The sequence below is a fragment of the Oncorhynchus clarkii genome, chromosome 28 (assembly GCF_045791955.1).
Source record: "Oncorhynchus clarkii lewisi isolate Uvic-CL-2024 chromosome 28, UVic_Ocla_1.0, whole genome shotgun sequence".
Classification (NCBI taxonomy): domain Eukaryota; kingdom Metazoa; phylum Chordata; class Actinopteri; order Salmoniformes; family Salmonidae; genus Oncorhynchus; species Oncorhynchus clarkii.
In genome coordinates this window covers 11,151,660-11,172,858 of record NC_092174.1, presented here as the reverse complement: position 1 = coordinate 11,172,858, position 21,199 = coordinate 11,151,660, and the positions used below count along the sequence as shown (strand labels likewise).

General features: G+C 41.2%; 1 protein-coding gene across 1 annotated transcript; it reads left to right on the top strand.

Annotated features, from left to right (window-relative positions):
* Positions 1-3,642: 3,642 nt before the first annotated feature.
* On the top strand, positions 3,643-21,199 carry LOC139387410 (NOP2/Sun RNA methyltransferase 4). The gene is made up of 6 exons (XM_071133565.1): positions 3,643-3,756; positions 13,314-13,699; positions 13,865-14,019; positions 14,167-14,327; positions 20,429-20,553; positions 20,765-21,199. Exons 1-6 carry the CDS (start codon positions 3,664-3,666, stop codon positions 21,039-21,041), a joined length of 1,197 nt encoding a protein of 398 aa, XP_070989666.1. The 5' UTR covers positions 3,643-3,663; the 3' UTR covers positions 21,042-21,199.

Here is a 21,199-nt window from a genome sequence, read left to right as displayed (position 1 = left end):
ATCAGAAGCTTCTAAAGCCATGACATCATTTTCTGGAATTTTCCAAGCTGTTTAAAGGCACAGTCAACTTAGTGTATGTAAACTTCTGACCTACTGGAATTGTGATACAGTGAATTATAAGTTAAATAATCTGTCTGTAAACAATTGTTGGAAAAATGACTTTGTGTCACGCACAAAGTTGATGTCCTAACCAACTTGCCAAAACTATTAGTTTGTTAACAATAAATTTGTGGAGTGGTTGAAAAACAAGTTTTAATAACTCCAACCTAAGTGTATGTAAACTTCCGACTTCAACTGTAAGAATTCAAATAATTTGCTATGAGACTCGAAATTGAGCTCAGGTGCATCCTGTTTCCATTGATCAACCTTGAGATGTTTCTACAACTTGATTGGAGTTAAATTGATTGGGCATGATTTGGAAAGGCACACACCTGTCTATATAAAGGTCCCACAGTTGACAGTGCATGTCAGAGCAAAAACCAAGCCATCAGGTCGAAGGAATTGTCCCTAGAGCTCCGATACAGGATTGTGTTGAGGCACAGATCTGTGGATAGGTATCAAAACATTTCTTCAGCATTAAAGGTCCCAATAAACACAGTGGCCTACATCATTCTTCAATGGAAGAAGTTTGGAACCACCAAGACTCATCCTAGACATGGTCGGCAGGCCAAACTGAGCAAACAGGGGGGAAGGGCCTTGGTCAGGGTGGTGACCAAGAACCCGACGGTCACTCTGACAGAGCTCCAGATTTCCTCTGGAGATGGGAGAACCTTCCAGAAGGACAACCATCTCTGCAGCACTCCACCAATCAGGCCTTTATAGTGGAGTGGCCCGACGGAAGCCATTCCTCAGTAAAAGGCACACGACAACCCACTTGGACTTTGCCAAAAGGCATCTAAAGGACTCTCAGACAATGAGAAACAAGATTTTCTGGTCTGATTAAACCAGGATTGAACTTCTTGGCCTGAATGTCAAGTGTCACATCTGGAGGAAACCTGGCACCGTCCCTATGGTGAAGCATGCTGGTGGTAGCATCATGCTGTGGAAATGTTTTTCAGTGGCAAGGAATAGGAAACTAGTCCGGAGTGAAGGAAAGATAAACGGAGCAAAGTACAGAGCGATCCTTGATGATAACCTGCTCTAGAGAGCTCAGGACCTCAGACTGGGGAGAAGGTTCACCTTCCAACTGGACAATGACCCTAATCATACAGCCAAGACTACGCAGGAGTGGCTTCAGGACAAGTCTCTGAATGTCCTTGAGTGGCCCAGCCAGAGCTGGAGAGACCTGAAAATAGCTATGCAGCGACGCTCCCAATCCAACTTGACAGAGCTTGAGAGGATCTGCAGAGAAGAATGGGAGAAACTCCACAAATACAGGTGTGCCAGACTTGTAGCGTCATACCCAAGAAGACTTGATGCTGTAATCACTGCCAAAGGTGCTTCAACAATGTACCAGGTAAAGGGTCTAAATGTAAATAGGATATTTCAGTTTTTCATTTTTAAAACTTACTAACATTTCTAAAAAGCCTGTTTTTGCTTTGTTATTATGGGGTATGGGTCAAGTGGTCTGAATGCTTTCCAAATGCACTGTAGATAAATGAAATAAAATAAACAGCTATCACATTCACTTTACATATATTCTGCATGCAATAGTGTGTGCACACAGGTTGTGCCTCATGAATACACTTAGTGGTCCCGTGCATGTAGGAAGTTCCTCTGTGCATTCCTCCTCAGTGTGATCGTGAGCCCACTCAGGCTGCGCAAGCCTCCAGCCTCTTCCTTTATTAGTGGGCGCAGTGGTCCGTTGCCTCACATTTTGTCCGTATTGTGTCTCAGGGATCCTGGGAGGGACAAACTACTGCAGACGACCAGCATCCAAAACACTACTTCTCACTGTTTAACAAAAGTGTGAGAGTTAAGTCTAAAAATGAATTAAACAGTTCTTGAAAAAAAATGTATTCATATGGAAATATATATTCAACAGTTACCATGTCTTCCTCCTCTGCTTGTGCCTCTTCCTCCTGTTCAGTGACAATGTTAGTCGGATGCAGCACACACCTTAACTGTGAAAATGTGACATTTGACTTGATACATAGGAAGTCAATATGAGTTTGGGAAATCAGAGACAAAAATGATCTATTGTAAACTTTATTAGGTTATGGGTTCAATAGCAATTAGCTACTCTTTTTTGATAATGATGATCAGATGATAGTTAAGCAACTAGATTTTTTCAAATAATCTACTTCTAAAGCTAGTTTTCATTCCATGTTTCATACCTAGGTGCAGTGGTGATTTTAGCATGTAAATCTTGGTGGGCAAATTCCCCTTAAATGTTATGCATGCCATCAATACCACTACACAACAACACTAAACAATACATTAATTGGACTATACCAGTGACAAAAGGTGCACACAAACTGTTAGAGCCTACATAAAGCTGTCCCAACAGCAGATTCCCAACACCTTACCACTGCTACGCCTGGTCATCAGCAGAGCCTTGTCTGGCAACGAAACAGTTCATTCAGATTCATTTACTGCCTTTAAAAAAACCAAATTGCTGATATGGCTTACTTGCACAATTGTGGTTTCTACTGACAATTGAGATGTACAAACTATGGCATAAGAGAGCGGATAAGAGGCAATCCGTAATTCCGATTAAGACATGAGCGAGCTATGACGGATGTAGTCAATATAACTTTGTTCAGCACTTTTGAGATATACAGCGACTGAACAGTAATTACAGGATTCTCCCTGTACACCAAGTCAGAACCGTAGGATAAAAAAGGGGGCATATAAGCAGACAATGAAAGCGCTTACAATATTCCGATATAAGCTAATAGGCTACATGTGCACCACCAAGTCAGAACAATAGGCTAAATTATGAGGGGGAAAAGGGACCAAATTATTGGGGTGAGGCACAGCTTACATTTACTATTACTTTCTTAGCTACAGTATACATATCTCCCTGGCATATTACATCCTTTATGCAGCAGCATTTAATACATTTTTGGACTCATGTTGTGCTGTGCTCACTTGAACAGGAAGGTGGCGTGGCAGTCCTTCGTGGCACATTTTGTCATCAACGTCTGGCATTCTCTGGCTCACTATTTTGCTAATGAGCTGCGTAATGCTAATTTCACTCTTGACACATTGCTAGGATTAGCAGAGAAAACATTGAAATATGAAAATTGATATTGTACAATAACTCATCAGGCTCCCCATACATTATCATTTTGGAAAACCATGATTTTAGACAATACTGGTTGAAGGAAAATGACCTTGCTAACAAGATTTGAATCTGGAGGAGATGTTAGGTCACACGCAGGAAATAACTTAGCTATAGAGTTCACTGGACGAATGCATCCATTTTCTCTAGATGGCAGTCCAACAATCTCCATACGATTGGTATGGGATCATCCCATCTGATGGGGGAAACACCTCGATACCGAAGTTACTTTAATAGCAGGTTAGGATAATTAACGTAGCAGGTTATGTGACTTCGGTTGAGGTTAGCAAAAAGGTATGAGTTAGGGTTTGCGAAAATGCATTCCAAATCTGCTACGAAAAGCACTTTCTATCGAAGTGGTGTGAAGAGTGTGTCCTTTAGGGGGAACCTTTTCTGTCAGATGGAAAGACGGACTGGAAAGGGTGTCGTACACCAACATGGCGGCGCTCATGGACACGAGAATATTGCTTCGAAAAATTAAAGATTTACGGTGCCTGACACCCCGACGAAATCGCGTGAAAGCCAAATGGGTACGTACGACGTAGTTAGCTAACAATAATTGGAACAATCGACAACCAGTCGTTGACTAAAGTTGGCGGTTAGCTAACGCTCGAAAACCCTTATCAGCGTTTAGCTTCGACCAGGCCAAGGTTGGTTGCGTGTGAACTTAATTTCCGATTCTTTGTTTTAACGTTTAGAAACGTTAATCATCGCTTGCTAAACATGCTGATATGCCCCATATCTTTCATATCCGCAAAAAATAATCTTTAAAATGAAAATATATGTACTGTTGCAGTTTTGCACAGATCAATGAGCTGCGTGTGCCTCCAGTTGTTAAACTACACTTCCTCCACCGTTATGGGCTTACGCATATGTTCAGAGCCAGTTTAAATGCAAAATTGTGTAACTGTTCCTTACACCCCAGAATGTTGACTTAATTACTTTTAAACTCTCTCTACCGGTTGTCTGCGGTTTGTCCTTCTGCTGCTCGAAAATTGAGACTATCCACCAAGTAGTGTTATTAACCTGACTTTCAGTACACTAGTCTAACGTCATATATCGATTTGTACTTCTGTTTATTTATTTTCAATTCTGTTGCAATTTACACGTGACAAACACAAGCTACTGGTGGCTGAAAACACAATCATCACGGGATGAACGAGTGACTAATTTCCAGCTAAGGGTGGTCCATTTTTTAAATCATTCCTTCCTCCCTTGCCCTGGATGTGTGTACTCGTCAGACGTCATCAGAAGTGTCCAGGGGGTGTCTTTTTAAGTGTTTGGACTAGAGGTCGACCGATTATGATTTTTCAACGCCAATACCGATTATTGGAGGACCAAAAAAGCAGATACCGATTAATCTGCCGATTTTAAAAAATAAATTGTATTTTTATTTTTTAATAATGACAATTCCAACAATACTGAATTAACACTTATTTTAACTTAATATAATACATCAATAAAATCAATTTAGCCTCAAATAAATAATGAAACATGTTCAATTTGGTTTAAATAATGCAAAAACAAAGTGTTGGAGAAGAAAGTAAAAGCGCAATATGTGCCATGTAAGAAAGCTAACATTTAAGTTCCTTGCTCAGAACATGAGAACAGGAAAACTGGTGGTTCCTTTTAACATGAGTCTTCAATATTCCCAGGTAAGAAGTTTTAGGTTGTAGTTATTATAGGAATTATAGGACTATTTCCCTCTATACCATTTGTATTTCATTAACCTTTGACTATTGGATGTTCTTATAGGCACTTTAGTATTGCCAATGTAACAGTATAGCTTCCGTCCCTCTCCTCGCTCCTCCCTGGGCTCGAACCAGAAACACAACGACAACAGCCATTCTCGAAGCAGCGTTACCCATGCAGAGCAAGGGAAACAACCACAGGCTCAGAACGAGTGACATTTGAAATGCTATTAGCGCGCGCTAACTAGCCAGCCATTTCACTTCGGTTACATTAGCATCATCTCGGGAGTTGATAGGCTTGAAGTCATAAACAGCGCAATGCTTGATGCACAACGAAGAGCTGCTGGCAAAACGCACGAAAGTGCTGTTTGAATTAATGTTTACGCGCCTGCTTCTGCCTACCACTGCTCAGTCAGATACTTAAATACTTGTATGCTTGTATGCTCAGTCAGATTATACGCAACGCAGGACAAGCTAGATAATATCTAGTAATAATCATCAACCATGTGTAGTTAACTAGTGATTATGATTGATTGATTGTTTTTTATAAGATAAGTTTAATGCTAGCGAGCAACTTACCGTGGCTTACTGTATTTGTGTAACAGGCAGTCTCCTTGTGGAGTGCAACAAGAGGAAGGTTGCTATTGCGTTGGACTAGTTAACTGTAAGGTTGCAAGATTGGATTCCCCGAGCTGACAAGGTGCAAATCTGTCGTTCTGCCCCTGAAGGAGGCAGTTAACCCACTGTTCCTAAGCCGTCATTGAAAATAAGAATGTGTTCTTAACTGTCTTGCCTAGTTAAATAACGATTAAATAAAGGTTTAAAAAATATATATATTAAAAAAAAAATAATAGGCAAAATCGGTGTCCAAAAATACCGATTGTTATGAAAACTTGAAATCGGCCCGAATTAATCGGTCATTCCGATAAATCGGTCGACCTCTAGTTTGGACCTTAACCTATGTCTTCCATCTGTTTTACGCAAACAAGCGCTGTAACATGGCGATATGACGGTGTGGGAACACTTACACTATAAAAAGTTTGTAGTAATTTATCCTTTGTTTTTTGAAAATGATTCCTTACTGATATGAAAGATGCATTTCTTAACCCTACCTCAAGCGATGCGTTTTAACGTTCAGAGTGAGCGTGGGGGCTCTTAACAAAACTCCCCCAGCCAGAAGATGCTAATTGTAGCTGGTGTTTGAATGGGTTAGCAGCTAGCTAACTCTTGACTGGCAACAGCAAGCAGTAACTGAAGATATGCAGGTGAAATTTAGATGAAAACAACGAAGGTACCTAGCTATTATTAACCTTCTCAAAATGTAGGTCTGCTGCAGCAGGTGCATTTCTTCATCTCACAAATGACTGCACCTATGTTTAGGGGAGTGCTAATTGCTGAAGACCCCAGTAAACCTCTTCAGATTCGATTGCTTGCGCACATGCAGGACTTTAGCTACAGATTAACGTAAACTCACCCCATTCCGTAAAAAAGTGTGCAACCACAACATTCAAACAAGGCTACAAAGAAAACTAATGGGACTGTGTTGACTTCAAAATCGGGGGTGTGAACTAGGTTTCTATTCAAGCGTTGATCGACATGGTAATGGTTCTAAAGCATTGGAGAAAAGTTGAAAAAACGGGCCCTCCGTTACATCGTGACGTGTCATGTCGTAACGTTCAGCACGCATAAAGCGACTTTCTGTCTTACAATCTCTCTCCACCAGGTGTAGCACTTTAAAAACAAGAAATGGACAGTGACGGGGGTAAGGGGGATACCTAGTCATTTTTTGCGTCGTCACTGTAAACGATCATGACTCTCAAAAGACAATGTTTACCTCTGAAGATCACTTTAGCACCGCCCTAAAAACCCGATTTAAATTCGACACAAACCTTCAAATAGTTATGTAATGACACATTATATAAACTCTTTATAGTGTTTTATTTAAATTTTAGAGGCGATAAGGTAATAAATTGGACAGATCGAGTGAAAAAAGGCAGTTTTCCCACACAACATCTCTCCTTCTCACTATCACACAATAGTTTAGCTTCCCCACCTGCCATTTTTAAAAAGACCCGACGGAGCTCATTGCCTTGTTGAATTATGCAGAAACGGGCATCATGAAGGTCTCGTCATTTATTTTGTTGGAAAGGGGAGAAATTGTGCTTTACAATGGTATTAACATTACAGTTGATCTGGAAGTATTACGTTTTTGGGGGCGATAAAATAAGGTCAATTGTATGGACCACGGCGATGTATTAAAGTGAGTGAGTTTACGTTATCTGGCGTACAATGAGATTTCACCAAATATTTATTACTGGCCGTTACAGGAAAGCCCCACACAAACCGCCGACATAGATTTGAACTAACCTGTTCTTGGCGATACTTTCTTCGTTCTTGATTCAGTAAAAAGTATCTTGGAAATGTTAGTTTCCAGTTCATCAAACCAAGTTGTATTTCTACAGCACATTTCAGACATGGAATGTAACACAAACATAAGCGGGTTAAAAACAAAATAACAAAAATGGAATGACTAAAAAACACAAAGGAAAAGCAAAGTTTAAAAGATGTTTTAAGATCTCCTTTAAATATGTCCACACTTGTGGGACGCCTCAGGTTCTCTGGCAGGCTATTCCAGAGGCTGGGGGCATAACTAAAGGCTGCCTCTCTATGTCTCTTGGTCCTAGCCTTTTTATTAATTTTTTAACCTTTATTTAACTAGGCAAGTCAGTTAAGAACAAATTCTTATTTACAATGGCTGCCTACCCAGGCCAAACCCTAACACGGACGACGCCAGGCCTATTGTGCGCTGCCCTTTGGGACTGCCAATCACAGCTGGTTGTGATTCAGCCTGGAATCGAATTGAACCATTGGGGTGCACAATCGTGGATTATTTTAAAAACTAATAGAAGAATCTTAAAACTCACAGGCAGCTGGTGCAGAGACCTTAAAACGGGTGTAATTTGTGCTCTCCATCTGGTCTTGGTCAGTACCCGTGCTGCAGCATTCTGTATGTTTTGCAGTTGACCAATGGCTTCCTTAGTTAGACCAGACAGGAGAGCATTACAGTAGTCAAGCATGCTTGTAATAAAATCATGGATGAGTTTCTCTGTATCAGCCTGAGAAAGAAACGGCCGCACCTTGGCAATGTTCCTCAGGGGGTAAAAATATATTTTGCTTACATTCCTAATGTGTGGTTTAAAATTGAGTTCATGATCTAAAATAACAGGTTTTAACCTGATGTTTTATCTTTATTGCCCGCAAATAAAAATGTGTGGCCAGGTTCTCTCTGTGCTTTGGTTCTAATTAGGGATACACTAGTTCTAACTAGGGATACACTTACTGTGTGTGGTCTTATTCTCTCCCCTTTCACAATAGAAGCCTGAAACAACTTTCTAAAGACTGTTGACATCTAGTGGAAGCCTTAGGAAGTGCAATCTGGCCCCATTTACACTGGATATTGGATAGGCAATCACATGAAAAACTACAATCCTCAGATTTCCCACTTCCTGGTTGGATTTTTCAGTTATACTCACATACATCATTCAAACAGTTTTAGAAACCTCAGTGTTTTCTATCCAAAATAATATGCATATCCTAGCTTCTGGGCCTGAGTAACAGGCAGTTTACTCTGGGCACGCTTTTCATCCGGACGCGAAAATACTGCCCCCTAGCCCAAAGAGGTTAACGCCCCGATGTGCAAAACCGATGTCAAAAATGACGGGCATACCTATATAAGGTAGGTAAATGACGGCACGTAAAATGTTGCAATATACGTGCAACACAGCATTCTTAAACTAGCCCATGTCTGCCGTGTGGATCAATTTGAAAGTGTAGCAAAATTTCAGCGAGACAACTCAAAGGCAAAATCCATTAAAGCCAAGAAAATGGAATTCATTGCCCTTGACAATAAACCGTTCTCTGTTGTGGGCGATGTTGGCTTTCGCCAACTGGTTGTGCACCAGTACACACTACGAAGTGTGCTATTTTTTTCAAAGATGTTTCCCTACTGGAGTTACACAGTATTGGCGTCACTGCTATTAGCTTCACAACATGCATACTATGGAACGCCGTTTGGGTCTGCGTGTCAGAGACAGTAGCACTGTCAAAGCTGTACAAAAAAAGTCTGCAAACACCGGCCACAAACGGTGTGTTTACAATACCGCGTTGGTAATAAAGCATTATTTGTTCGACTGCAACTTCTGGGTTAGCTAGCTTTAGCTTGGTACCTAGCTAGCACCAATACAACCAGCCTGAAAACAATGACCAGTGGAACCTGCAGTCATTTTCATTATTCTTAGCAATGATTTAGGAATCCTTGTGTGAGAGTTTTTAGCTAGGTTGCCACTTGTTGTTCACCTATTGAAATTGAACTTCAGTTCATGAAAATAAATGGCTAGTCAGCAACTTAACTCTGTTGCCCAAAGCTAAAGTTATAAGCAGCCAGTTAGCTTCATCTGGCTAGTGAAGCTCGACCGCACCGGGTTATGTGTTTTGAAGCTAGCCACAGTAAGGATTAGGCACAATAGTGGAATTTGCGCTTTGCCTTCAAAATAAAATTGTCATTGACAGTAATGCAAATTAATACAAATATTAGAATTATGCTATACTTTTATTTTAAAGGCTAATCCTTATTGTGGCTAGCTTTACATAGATGGGTCCGACCACCATTAATCAAATGAGAACTGTCTTATAAATTAGGGTTATTTTAGATGATGGCACCTAGCTATATAGTTAGCTAGCTAACTATAGCTACTGAAACAGATGTGTTATTTGACACATCAAATAGTGCTATTTGACGTATCTTTTTTGACATGCAAAGATCCAAACGGCGTTCCATAGAAATCTTGGTTGAGAATGAAAATACTGAACAAATGAACGAAGCAGCACAGCAAGTAAGTGAAAGAAATAGGTTTTGATTAGGTTTTACTGGTAATGGGGACATGTAAATGCCAACAAAATAACTTTTTGGTGTGTGTAACCTTTATTTAACTAGACAAGTCAGTTAAGAACAAATTCTTTTTTACAATGACGGACAACGCTGAGCCAATTGTGCCCCGCACTATGGGACTCCCAATCACTGCCGGATGTGATACAGCCTGGATTCTAACCAGGGACTGTAGTGATGCCTCTTGCACTGAGATGCAGTGCCTTAGACTGCTGCGTCCGTGTGTGTGTGCTAACTATTTAACTGTACTAGAATGCTTAAAAGGCCGCTAAAATTGTATATATCGGTTATCGGTATCGTTCTTTTGATTTGGCAAGGAAAATATTGAGTATCGGCCAAAAATGTAATACCGGTGCGTCACTAGTTCTAACAATGCGTACCTCAGTTTTGTCTTGATTTAGCTTGAGGAAGTTGAGCCATCCAATTATTTTAAATCATTAATACAGTCTAATAATTTATCCGTGGAGCTAGAAATCCTCTGGTGACACAAAGGGAAAGTTGTGTATTGTCTGCGTAGCTGTGCTTTCTGATAACGCTGCCAGGGGGTAACCAAAATACAAACGCAACATGCGAAATGTTGGTCCCTTTTTTCTTACGTGGCTATTTTCAACTTTACTGGAGCTATGGAATCAATGGTTGTCTTTTAATTTGCTATTCAAGTTATCAACTAAATCATCACAAGGAAAGCAGACTAGGTTTTGGAGTATTGTTCATAAACTCAATCAAATCTGTAGCAACTTCAGAGGTAAGATAGCATTTCTTAATGCATTCATTATTACCCTGTGCTATGGGCATCAAGGTAGTAAAAAATGCACAGTGGTGATCAGATAAAGCAACATCAACAATAGAGGATATGTCAATAGAAAGCCCCTTGGTAATAACCAGGTCCAGAGTATGGCTGCGGTTATGGATGGGCCCAGTAACATGTTGAATAAAGTCTATAGAGCTCAAAAGATTCATAAATTCAATGGCCTTAGAGTCAGTCACTTGGTCAACATGAATATTAAAATCACCCAACACAATGATTTTATCATAGTTCTCAAGGACAGTAGACAATAGTTCAGATAGATCAATAAAAAAAGTGGGGCAGTGCTTTGGTGGCGTATGCAGGGTTTGTCCAGCGCTGGTGGCTGACATTTAAACAGTATAGCATGATGCTCAAAAGACCCAAAGTCGCCAAATTCAATGTCCTTAGAGCTGAGAGAATTTTCTGATAGAGTATGATTTTTTTGTTCAACAAGGCAAGTCAGTTAAGAAAAATTCTTATTTACAATGACGGCCTACGCTGGGCCAATTGTGCGCCAATCATGGCCAGTTGTGATACAGTCTCGATTCGAACCAGGGTGTCTGTAGTGACACCTCTAGCACTGAGATGCAGTGCCTTAGACCACTGCACCACTGAAGCTGAAGACTCACATCTCCCTGACTATCTTTCAGCACCAGCTGTCAGAGCAGCTTACAGATCACTGCACCTGTACATAGCCCATCTGTAAACAGCCCATCTATCTACCTACCTCATCCCCATACTGGTATTTATTTATTTATTTTGCTCCTTTGCACCCCAGCATCTCTACCTGCACATTCATCTTCTGCCAATCTACCATTCCAGTGTTTAATTGCTATATTGTAATTACTTTACCACCATGGCCTATTTATTTCCTTAACTTACCTCATTTGCACTCACTGTATATAGACTTTTTGTTTTCTTTTGTTCTACTGTATTTTTGACTGTATGTTTTGTTTATTCCATGTGTAACTCTGTTGTTGTATGTGTCGAATTGCTACGCTCTATCTTGGCCAGGTCGCAGTTGCAAATGAGAACTTGTTCTCAACTAGCCTACCTGGTTAAATAAAGGTGAAATAAGTAAAACTCAGGAGCCCTATGAAAAGTTGGAGTCCAGCGCGGCAACACAGTCTGAAGACAACCACATTTCAATGAGAAACATGCAATCAACTTTGCGCTCAGTAATGAAGTCATTCACGAGAAAGAGGATCTAGTAAAACTACACAATTTTACGGCCTACCCTGGCCGACACTGGGCCAATTATGCGCCGCCCTATGGGACTCCCAATTACGGCCGGATGTGATGCAGCCTGGATTCAAACCAGGTACTGCAGTGAAATGCAGTGCCTTAGACCACTGCGCCACTCAGGAACCCAATCTATCAGAATGGTAGATGACAGTTTGAATAAATTCGCTAGAAGGCGGAGTTAAAGGAACATAAGGTTACTAACAATAACCATAGTGCCATAGGAGTTGATGTTGTTTCCAAGTCCTCTGTTGCTTATTCTGACAGGGAGAACTGGAGAATTACCAGAACCGGTCTGTCAGTCTAAAATAGTTTGCGATGTTGCTGGAAATAATCCTGGAACCCCTGCGGCTAGGGTGAATCCCATCTCTTTTAAAAAGAGCTGGTTGCTCCCACAGCAAATCAAAGTTGTCACAAAAAGAGACTCCTGTCATTGCAAAGTTTCTTTGGTTACTTGTTTAGGACAAAGAGTCGGCTGAAACATTCTGAACCCTTCTGGTAGCACGGGAGGGGGCCAGAGAAAAGTATTATCTTCCCTGTGCTAGCGAGGGTCTTTAAAAAACAAATGTAGTCCTACCTCAGATCACCTAAAATGAAGGTTGTTAAAACCTACCTAAGTGACAGTGTCAATATTGGAGTATTTGGCCAGAACCGGGATCCTGGGTCACCATCAAGCTGCCCACAATGGTGGTCATGATGGAATCTGATGGGGAAATGACCTGGTGGCTGTGGGTGCCTGCTGGCTATTGGTATACACCCAGGATCCGTGCTGACTCCTGGGGCTGGTAGGTCTGTCTCAGGCAGGGCAAAGCAGTTTGATAGCTGGATTGGATCTTCTCGAATAGATGGGTGCCCAGACTGCCTTCGTGATCTCCTATGCCTTGCGAGTGTCCAGTCTCCCGTGGGCCCCAGAGTTGAGCTTCACATCTGTCCGTTTGATTGGGACCGGTCAACACTGCCCGACTCAGACAGCTTTCCTTGTAGGAGGCATTTAAAACTGAGAAAGCAGGTTTTCCTATTCTCGCAGCCGAGCTAACAGCCGGAGGATCTCTTCGCTAAGATGCTTGATGATGAGATGGTTTCCAATATCGTTATAGCAGCTTTGGTTTTTATCTGTGTTTCTCTGTGACGCTTCCAGCTAATAATGTGCTGAAGTGCTTGGCCCACCTTGCTTCCTCCCTCGTAGACTTATCCCTAATTAGGAATGAGTGGGCAGGTGAAATCCATGTGGTGGAGGAGCCCTAGTGATCACGTGTCCAACCATGTCTAATCAATGATTACTTCAAGGGATGGATAAAGGAAGGATGCACTTAACCTTTTTTGGTTGCCAGCCACCATAAAATAAAAATATGCACCGGTTGGTAGACAATGGCACAAGACGAGCGCAATTTTTCTAAATTCTTCCAAATACTCTTTCAACAGGCTGGCTCTCAGCCCAAGTACCCTGCCACAAACCTGGCCCTACAGAACTTTGATGCCACCTACAGCTTACAGCTGGGAGAGCAGTGGCCCTCTGTCCGCGTCAGCATGCTTTGTGAGCAGAAGTACGGGGCCCTGGTAAACAATTTCTCCACCACAGAAGGGGTCATCGCAGACCTGCAGTCCCAGGGATGTAGAGACTTTGTCTGCCAACCAGTTGGTGTAGGAGCTCTGGAGAGACTGCAGGCGCCTGGATTTCCTCTCCACGATAACCCTTCAACCCTCGAGTCTGTTGGTGTCAGTCAAGATGTGGCTCCTCCTCGCCTCCGCACCAATATCAAGTGCTTTGTTTTCCCCGGGGGAGATATCTCCAGATTCAAGCCTTCTAGGTGAGATTTGCGTCGCTTCTTTTACAGACACACGAGAAGAAAAGGATGAAATCTGGGCTTCAGTCTGTTTCATCAGCACAATTTACTGTAGCTACATATCTCCTATATTGTGATATTGTTTGATTGCCAAGTTGTATGATTTAAAAATTCCCATTCTCCTCCTAGACCCGACTTGTATGGGATGCTTGGGTACTACCTCATGGATGCGGCGTCCATTTTGCCTGCCCTGGCCCTGGATGTCCAGGAAGGACACTCTGTGCTGGACGTCTGTGCCGCCCCAGGGGGAAAGACCCTGGCCCTGCTCCAGACACAGGCCATCCGTAAGACGGTCTAGCAGATATGATGCATACACATTGTTGAAGTTCTATCTAATTCACAGACTGGTAAAGCTTTTTTTTTTTTTTTTTACAGTTGTATTTAAGTTTGCATTGATCTGGTATTTATTTGTAATGACATGTGTTTTTCAGGATTTCTGTGTGTCAATGACATCTCAGTGTCTCGTACCTACCGCCTCCAGCGGGTCCTCAACAGCTACGTACCGAAAGAGCTGTTGACAGAAGAAAGAATGCGCATTACTTCCTTTGACGGCAGGAAATGGGGAGAAATCGAAAGGGACACCTTTGACAGAGTAAGTACTGAGATTATTTCACATTACTTGGTTTAATAAAAAATTCAGAATGTAAGTACTGAGATTATTTGACCAACATTTGTTGCTTTTATAAAATATTTTAAAATGTAAGACATTATTGGGCCTTTCCATTAAAAGGACCCATGAACTATGATGTATACATTTGGGAAATTAAGCTATATATACATTTTAAACTATTTTCTATCCTAAATATTAGGAATAATCTAAGGCTTTGATTTCTGGGCAAATGGATGGAAATGGGGTCTTGGAAAACATCTACCAGAAAAGTTCTGAAAAGGTTTAAAACACTAATGTTGGAGTAAAGACCCCTGCCAACTAATATCAACACTTATATTTACACTGAACAAAAATATAAACACAACATGTAAAGTGTTGATTCCGTGTTTAATGAGCTGAAATGAAAGATACCAGAAATTTTACCTATGCGCAAAAAGCTTATTTCTCTAAATGTTTTTTCACAAAAAAAATGTACACCCCTGTTAGTGAGCATTTCTCTTTTGCCAAGATAATCCATCCACCTGACAGGTGTGGCATATCAAGAAGCTGATGAAACGGCGTGATCATTGCACAGGTTTGTCTTGTGCTGGGGAGAATAAAAGGCCACTCTAAAATGTGAAGATTTGTCACACAACACAATGCCACAGAGGGAGAGGGAGAGTGCAATTGGCATGCTGTCTGAAGGAATGTCCACCGGAGCTGTTGCCAGAGAATTTTGTTAATTTATCTACCATAATCCCCCTCCGTTGATTTAGAGCATTTTGCAGTACGTCCAACCCGGCCTCACATCCGCAGACCACGTGTCACCACGGCAGGACCTCCACACCTGGCGTCTTCACCGGCGGGATCGTCTGAGACCAGCCACCCGGACAGCTGATGAAATTGTGGGTTTTCACAACCCAAGATTTTCTGCAGAAACTGTCATACCGTCTCAGGGATGCTCATCTGCATGCTTGTTGTCCTCACCAGGGTCTTGACCTGACTGCAGTTCGTCGTTGTAACCGACTTCAGTGGGCAAATGCTCACCTTTGATGGCCACTGGCACACTGGAGAAGTGTGCTCTTCATGGATGAATCCCGGTTTCAACTGATCCAGGCAGATGGCAGATGTGGGCGAGCGATTTGCTAATGTCAAGGTTGTGAACAGAATGGATTTATGCTATGGGCAGGCATAAGCTACTGACAAAAAAACACAATTGCATTTTATCTATGGCAATTTGAATGCAGAGATACCGTGGATGAGATCCTGAGGCCCATTATCGTGCCGTTCATCCACCGCCATCACCTCATGTTTCAGCATGATAATGCACCGCCCCATGTTGCAAGGATCTGTACACAATTCCTGGAAGTTGAAAATGACCTGCATACTCGTCAGACATGTCACCCATTGAGCATGTTTGGGATTCTCTGGATCGACGTGTACTTGTTTCAGTTCACGCCAATATCCAGTAACTTCACACAGTCATTGAACTTCACACAGCCCACAATCAACAGCCTGATCAACTTTATGTGAAGGAGATGTGTCCTGCTGCATGAGGCAAATGGTGGTCACACCACATACAAACTTTTTTTTAAATTAAATAAAAATGATGTGACTAACAGATTTTTGTTCAGTGTAGTTTCGGAGAAATGATTTGCCTTGTAAGTTAAAGAAACATTACCCTGTGCCATGAAATTCTTTAAGATATTTTCTCATTTCTCTTTCTCGTGATATTGAAAGTTCACAGAAGTAACACATAAAGGTAGACCTACCAATTAGTTCATGTTTTTACTGATATCAATTTGGTTTGATTTATTAAGTGATTAAAACTCAATTCTGTTACCACATTGTTAAAAGACTTTCTGAAAAATCACTCATGGAATTACTGCAATTGAATTGACTACAATGGGAAATGAACGTAGTGACAAACCAGTTGTGTAACCTGCTACAGTTCTCCCTTCCACTGGCATACTGTTATGTTCAGCTCATAACTTTTCTTTTTCTCATATGGTGGTCAAAGTAAGTGTGAAAATAGTCTGGACAATCTCTCTCACACATACGCATGAGCCCCTTCTCTTTCCATCTACTGTAACCAGCATTTTCACCCACTGCGCACTGGACTTTGAAATTTGGTCAAGGCGGCCTGGCCTTGATTGCAACTTCCATAGACTTTTTTTTTTTTTTTTTTTAACTGTCCGGGCTGGCCTTAATTTGACCCAAACATAGACGTCCATGGTTGGTTCAGATTGGGTCCACCGATCTTCTTTTTTACATTTTTATCAAACGTTTATTTGGTTTATTCAGCAAACATGACCTTGGATGTCCAGGAAGGACACTCTGTGCTGGACGTCTGTACCGCCCCAGGGGGCAAGACCCTGGCCCTGCTCTAGCAGATATGATTAGAGGTTGATCGATTTAATAGGAATGGCCGATTTAATTAGGGCCGATTTCAAGTTTTCATAACAATCGGAAATCGGTATTTTGGACGCCGATTTTGCCGTTTTTTAAATTTAAATGTATTTATTATATTTACACCTTTTATTTAACTAGGCAAGTCAGTTAAGAACACATTCATATCTTCAATGACGGCCTAGGAACAGTGGGTTTAACTGCCTTGTTCAGGTGCAGAACGACAGAATTTTACCTTGTCAGCGCTGGGATTCAATCTTGCAACCTTACGGTTAACTAGTCCAACGCTCTAATCACCTGATTACATTGCACTCCACGAGGAGCCTTCCTGTTACGCAAATGCAGAAGAAGCCAAGGTAAGTTGCTAGCTAGCATTAAACTTCTCTCATGAAAACAATCAATCAATCATAATCACTAGTTAACTACACATGGTTGATGATATTACGAGTTTATCTAGCGTGTCCTGCATGCAACGCTGGGGGATGATTTAACAAAAGTGTATTTGTGAAAAAAGCACAATCGTTGCACGACTGTACCTAACCATAAACACCAATGCCTTTCCTAAAATCAATACACAGAAGTATATATGTTTAAACCTGCATATTTAGCTAAAATAAATCCAGGTTAGCAGGCAATATTAACCAGGTGAAATTGTCACTTCTCTTGCGTTCATTGCACGCAGAGTCAGGGTATATGCAACAGTTTGGGCAGCCTAGCTCATTGCGAACTAATTTGCCAGAATATTATGTAATTATGACATAACATTGAAGGTTGTACAATGTAACAGCAATATTTAGACTTAGGGTTGCCACCCATTAGATAAAATACCGAATGGTTCCGTATTTTGTTTTCGAAATGATAGTTTCCGGATTCGACCATATTAATGACCAAAGGTTCGTATTTCTGTGTGTTATTATGTTATAAGTAAGTCTATGATTTGATAGAGCAGTCTGACTGAGCGATGGTAGGCAGCAGCAGGCTCGTAAGCATTCATTCAAACAGCACTTTTGTGCGTTTTGCCAGCAGCTCTTCGCAAGCACAGCGCTGTTTATGACTTCAAGCCTATCAGCCTAATGGCTGGTGTAACCGATGTGAAATGGCTAGCTAGTTAGCGGGGTGCGCGCTAATAGCGTTTCAATCGGTGATGTCACTCGCTCTGAGACTTGGAGTAGTTGTCCACCAAGGGACTCCGCTTTTGTGGAGCGATAGGTAACGCTGCTTCGAGTGTGGCTGTTGTCGATGTGTTCCTGGTTCGAGCCCAGGTAGGGGCGATGAGAGGGGTCGGAAGCTATACTGTTACACTGGCAATACTAAAGTGCCTATAAGTACATCCAATAGTCAAAGGTTAATGAAATACAAATGGTATAGAGAGAAATAGCCCTATAAATATTATATTAACTACAACCTAAAACCTCTTACCTTGAATATTGAAGTCTCATGTTAAAAGGAACCACCAACTTTCATATGTTCTCATGTTCTGAGCAGGGAACTTAAATGTTAGCTTTCTTACATGGCACATATTGCACTTTTACTTTCTTCTCCAACACTTGTTTTTGCATTGTTTAAACCAAATTGGGAACATGTTTCATTATTTATTTGAGGCTAAATGGATTTTTATTAATGTATTATGTATTATTAAGTTTAAAATAAGTGTTCATTCAGTATTGTTGTAATTGTCATTATTACAAATACATGTTTAGAAAATCGGTCGATTAATCGGTATCGGCTTTTTTGGTCCTCCAATAATCGGTATCGCCGTTGACAAATCATAATCGGTCGACCTCTAGATATGATGCACACACCACCCGAGATCAAGTTAAATAAACAAACATACATGGTTCAAAATATATCAAAGCAACACATCACAAAGTGTTTCAGCTGCAAGAAGCTTTGGTTCAAAGTGTCTTCTTAGCTCCATGAATGCGAGCGGTAGAATGCTCCATATAAATTGCAACCCCCCAAAAAGTGGGGTCCATTGACAGGAAGACCAAGAGTTACCTCTGCTGCAGATGATAAGTTAATTGGTTAATTGCACAACAGATTAGAGCCCATATAAATGCTTCAGAGTTCAAGTAACAGACACATCTCAACATCAACTGTTCAGACGAGACTGCATGAATCAGGCCTTCATGGTTGAATTGCTGCAAAGAAACCACTACTAAAGGACACCAATAAGAAGAAGAGACTTGATTGGGCCAAGAAACACAACAATGGATATTAGACTGGTGGAAATCTGTTCTTTTGGTCTGATGAGTCCAAATTTGAGATTTTTGGTTCCAGCTGTCGTGTCTTTGTGACGCAGAGTAGGTGAACGGATTATCTCCGCATGTATGGTTCCCACCATGAAGCATAGAGAAGAAGGTGTGGGGGTGCTTTGCTGGTGACAATGTCAGTGATTTATTTAGAATTCAAGGAACACTTAACCAGCATGGCTTCCACAGCATTCTGCAGTGATACGCCATCCCATCTGGTTTTCAATTAGTGGGACTATCATTTGTTTTTCAACAGGACAATGACCCAACACACCTCCAGACTGTGTAAGGGATAATTGACCAAGGAGAGTGACGGAGTGCTGAATCAGATGGCCTCCACAATCACCCGACCTCAGCCCAATTTACATGGTTTGGGATGAGTTGGACCGCAGAGTGAAGGAATAGCGGTCAACAAGTGCTCAGCATATGTGGGAACTCCTTCAAAACTGTTGGACAAGCATTTCTCATTAAGCTGGTTGAGAGAATGCCAAGAGTGTGCAAAGCTGTCATCAAGGCAAAGGGTGGCTACTTTGAAGAATCTAAAATATATTTTGATTTAACACTTTTTTGGTTACCACATGATACCAGATGTGTTATTTCATAGTTTTGATGTCTTGACAATTATTCTACAATGTAGAAAATAGTAAAAAAATAAAATAAAATAAAAACATTGAATGAGTAGATGTGTCCAAACTTGATTGGTACTGGGTATATGTACACAAGTATGTGGACACCCCTTCAAATTTGTGATTTCTGAATACAAGGTATCTCAATACTTTGAATGTATGTGAAAGTTATTGAGATTTTTTAAATAGTATTTGAACCCGGGTATGCAGTACACTTCTGTACTGTACAGTAGATTTCAGTAAAGTACACAGTAGAGCACACTAGAGTTGAGTACGCTATAATGTACTGAACTCTGTGCTGTACTTTTGATGTCCAAATTTGTGAAACATTAACGTCTATGATTGGTTCAGATTTTGTCCAGACCAACAAATGTGGTCTTGTTTGCGGTGGACCTCATTGAAATAATAGCCAGTGTGTTGAATATTACCCAAATATGCAAAGGAGGATATTGCATATTTCTGCCTTTTTGTGTACCTATTTAGCATACATCACCATGAAGAGAATGACATTCGTATCCATAATTATGTATTTCTGTGTAGTACAGATCAGGGACACATGATGAAATTCTGTTACCGCAATTCTGTTACTGGGTGTTGATCCACTTCACTTACTGTATTTCCAGTCAAGGTGTCATGTCATAGCTGACACCCCATTCTTTCTGCAGAGATCGTTGAATTTGAATTCGGAGCTGATATTTAAGAGTTTAAGGGAAAAATTGGGAGTCTCCGTTACTATGGAATTGCCCCACTGCTATTAACTTATCCCAATTCTACAGGGCTCTAAGGTTTGTTAGACTGATGTCCTTTTTCTCTCCAGGTCCTTGTTGATGTTCCCTGCACCACAGACAGACACTCTGTCATGGAGGATGAGAACAACATTTTCAAGAGGGCCAGGACAAAGGAGAGACAGAGGCTGCCCCAGCTGCAGACAGAACTCCTCCTGTAAGTGTTCAGTAACTTATCATGTTACTGTTAAAGCAATAAAATCACATAAAATATATATATATTTTAAGTTAGTATATCGTCATTCTTTGATTGTGTCTATTCATTGCATCTATGTATGGGTAGTTTTGTATCTTGGCGGTCCTATTTTGATCATATGATATCTGATAATAATTTCAGTTAATATCTCTCCCTGTTCCTCTTCCACCAGTGCTGGTATTGAGGCAGTTCGTCCGGGGGGACAGGTGCTCTACTCCACCTGCTCCCTGTCCCAGCTGCAGAACGAGTATGTGGTGGAGCGGGCCATGCACCTGGCCCGGGAGGAACACGGCATCAGCCTACAAGTAGTCGACCTTCGACCCATCACACGCCTCTTTAAGGAAACTTTCCACTTCGCCCCCGACCCCCACTTGGGACAGCTGGTCCTTCCTCACCTCACCGCTAACTTTGGGCCCATCTACATGTGCAAGCTACAGAGGTTAAGCTAGAACTGATGGACATGAATTGAATTCCCTTCAATACAACTTTATTTATCCCTTCAGGGGCAACCTGATTTAATCGGTCATAACATCTGACTTTCCGTATTTATGTATTCATGTGAAGCACCGCAAATAAATACATTGATTAATGGACTAAACAAATGTAT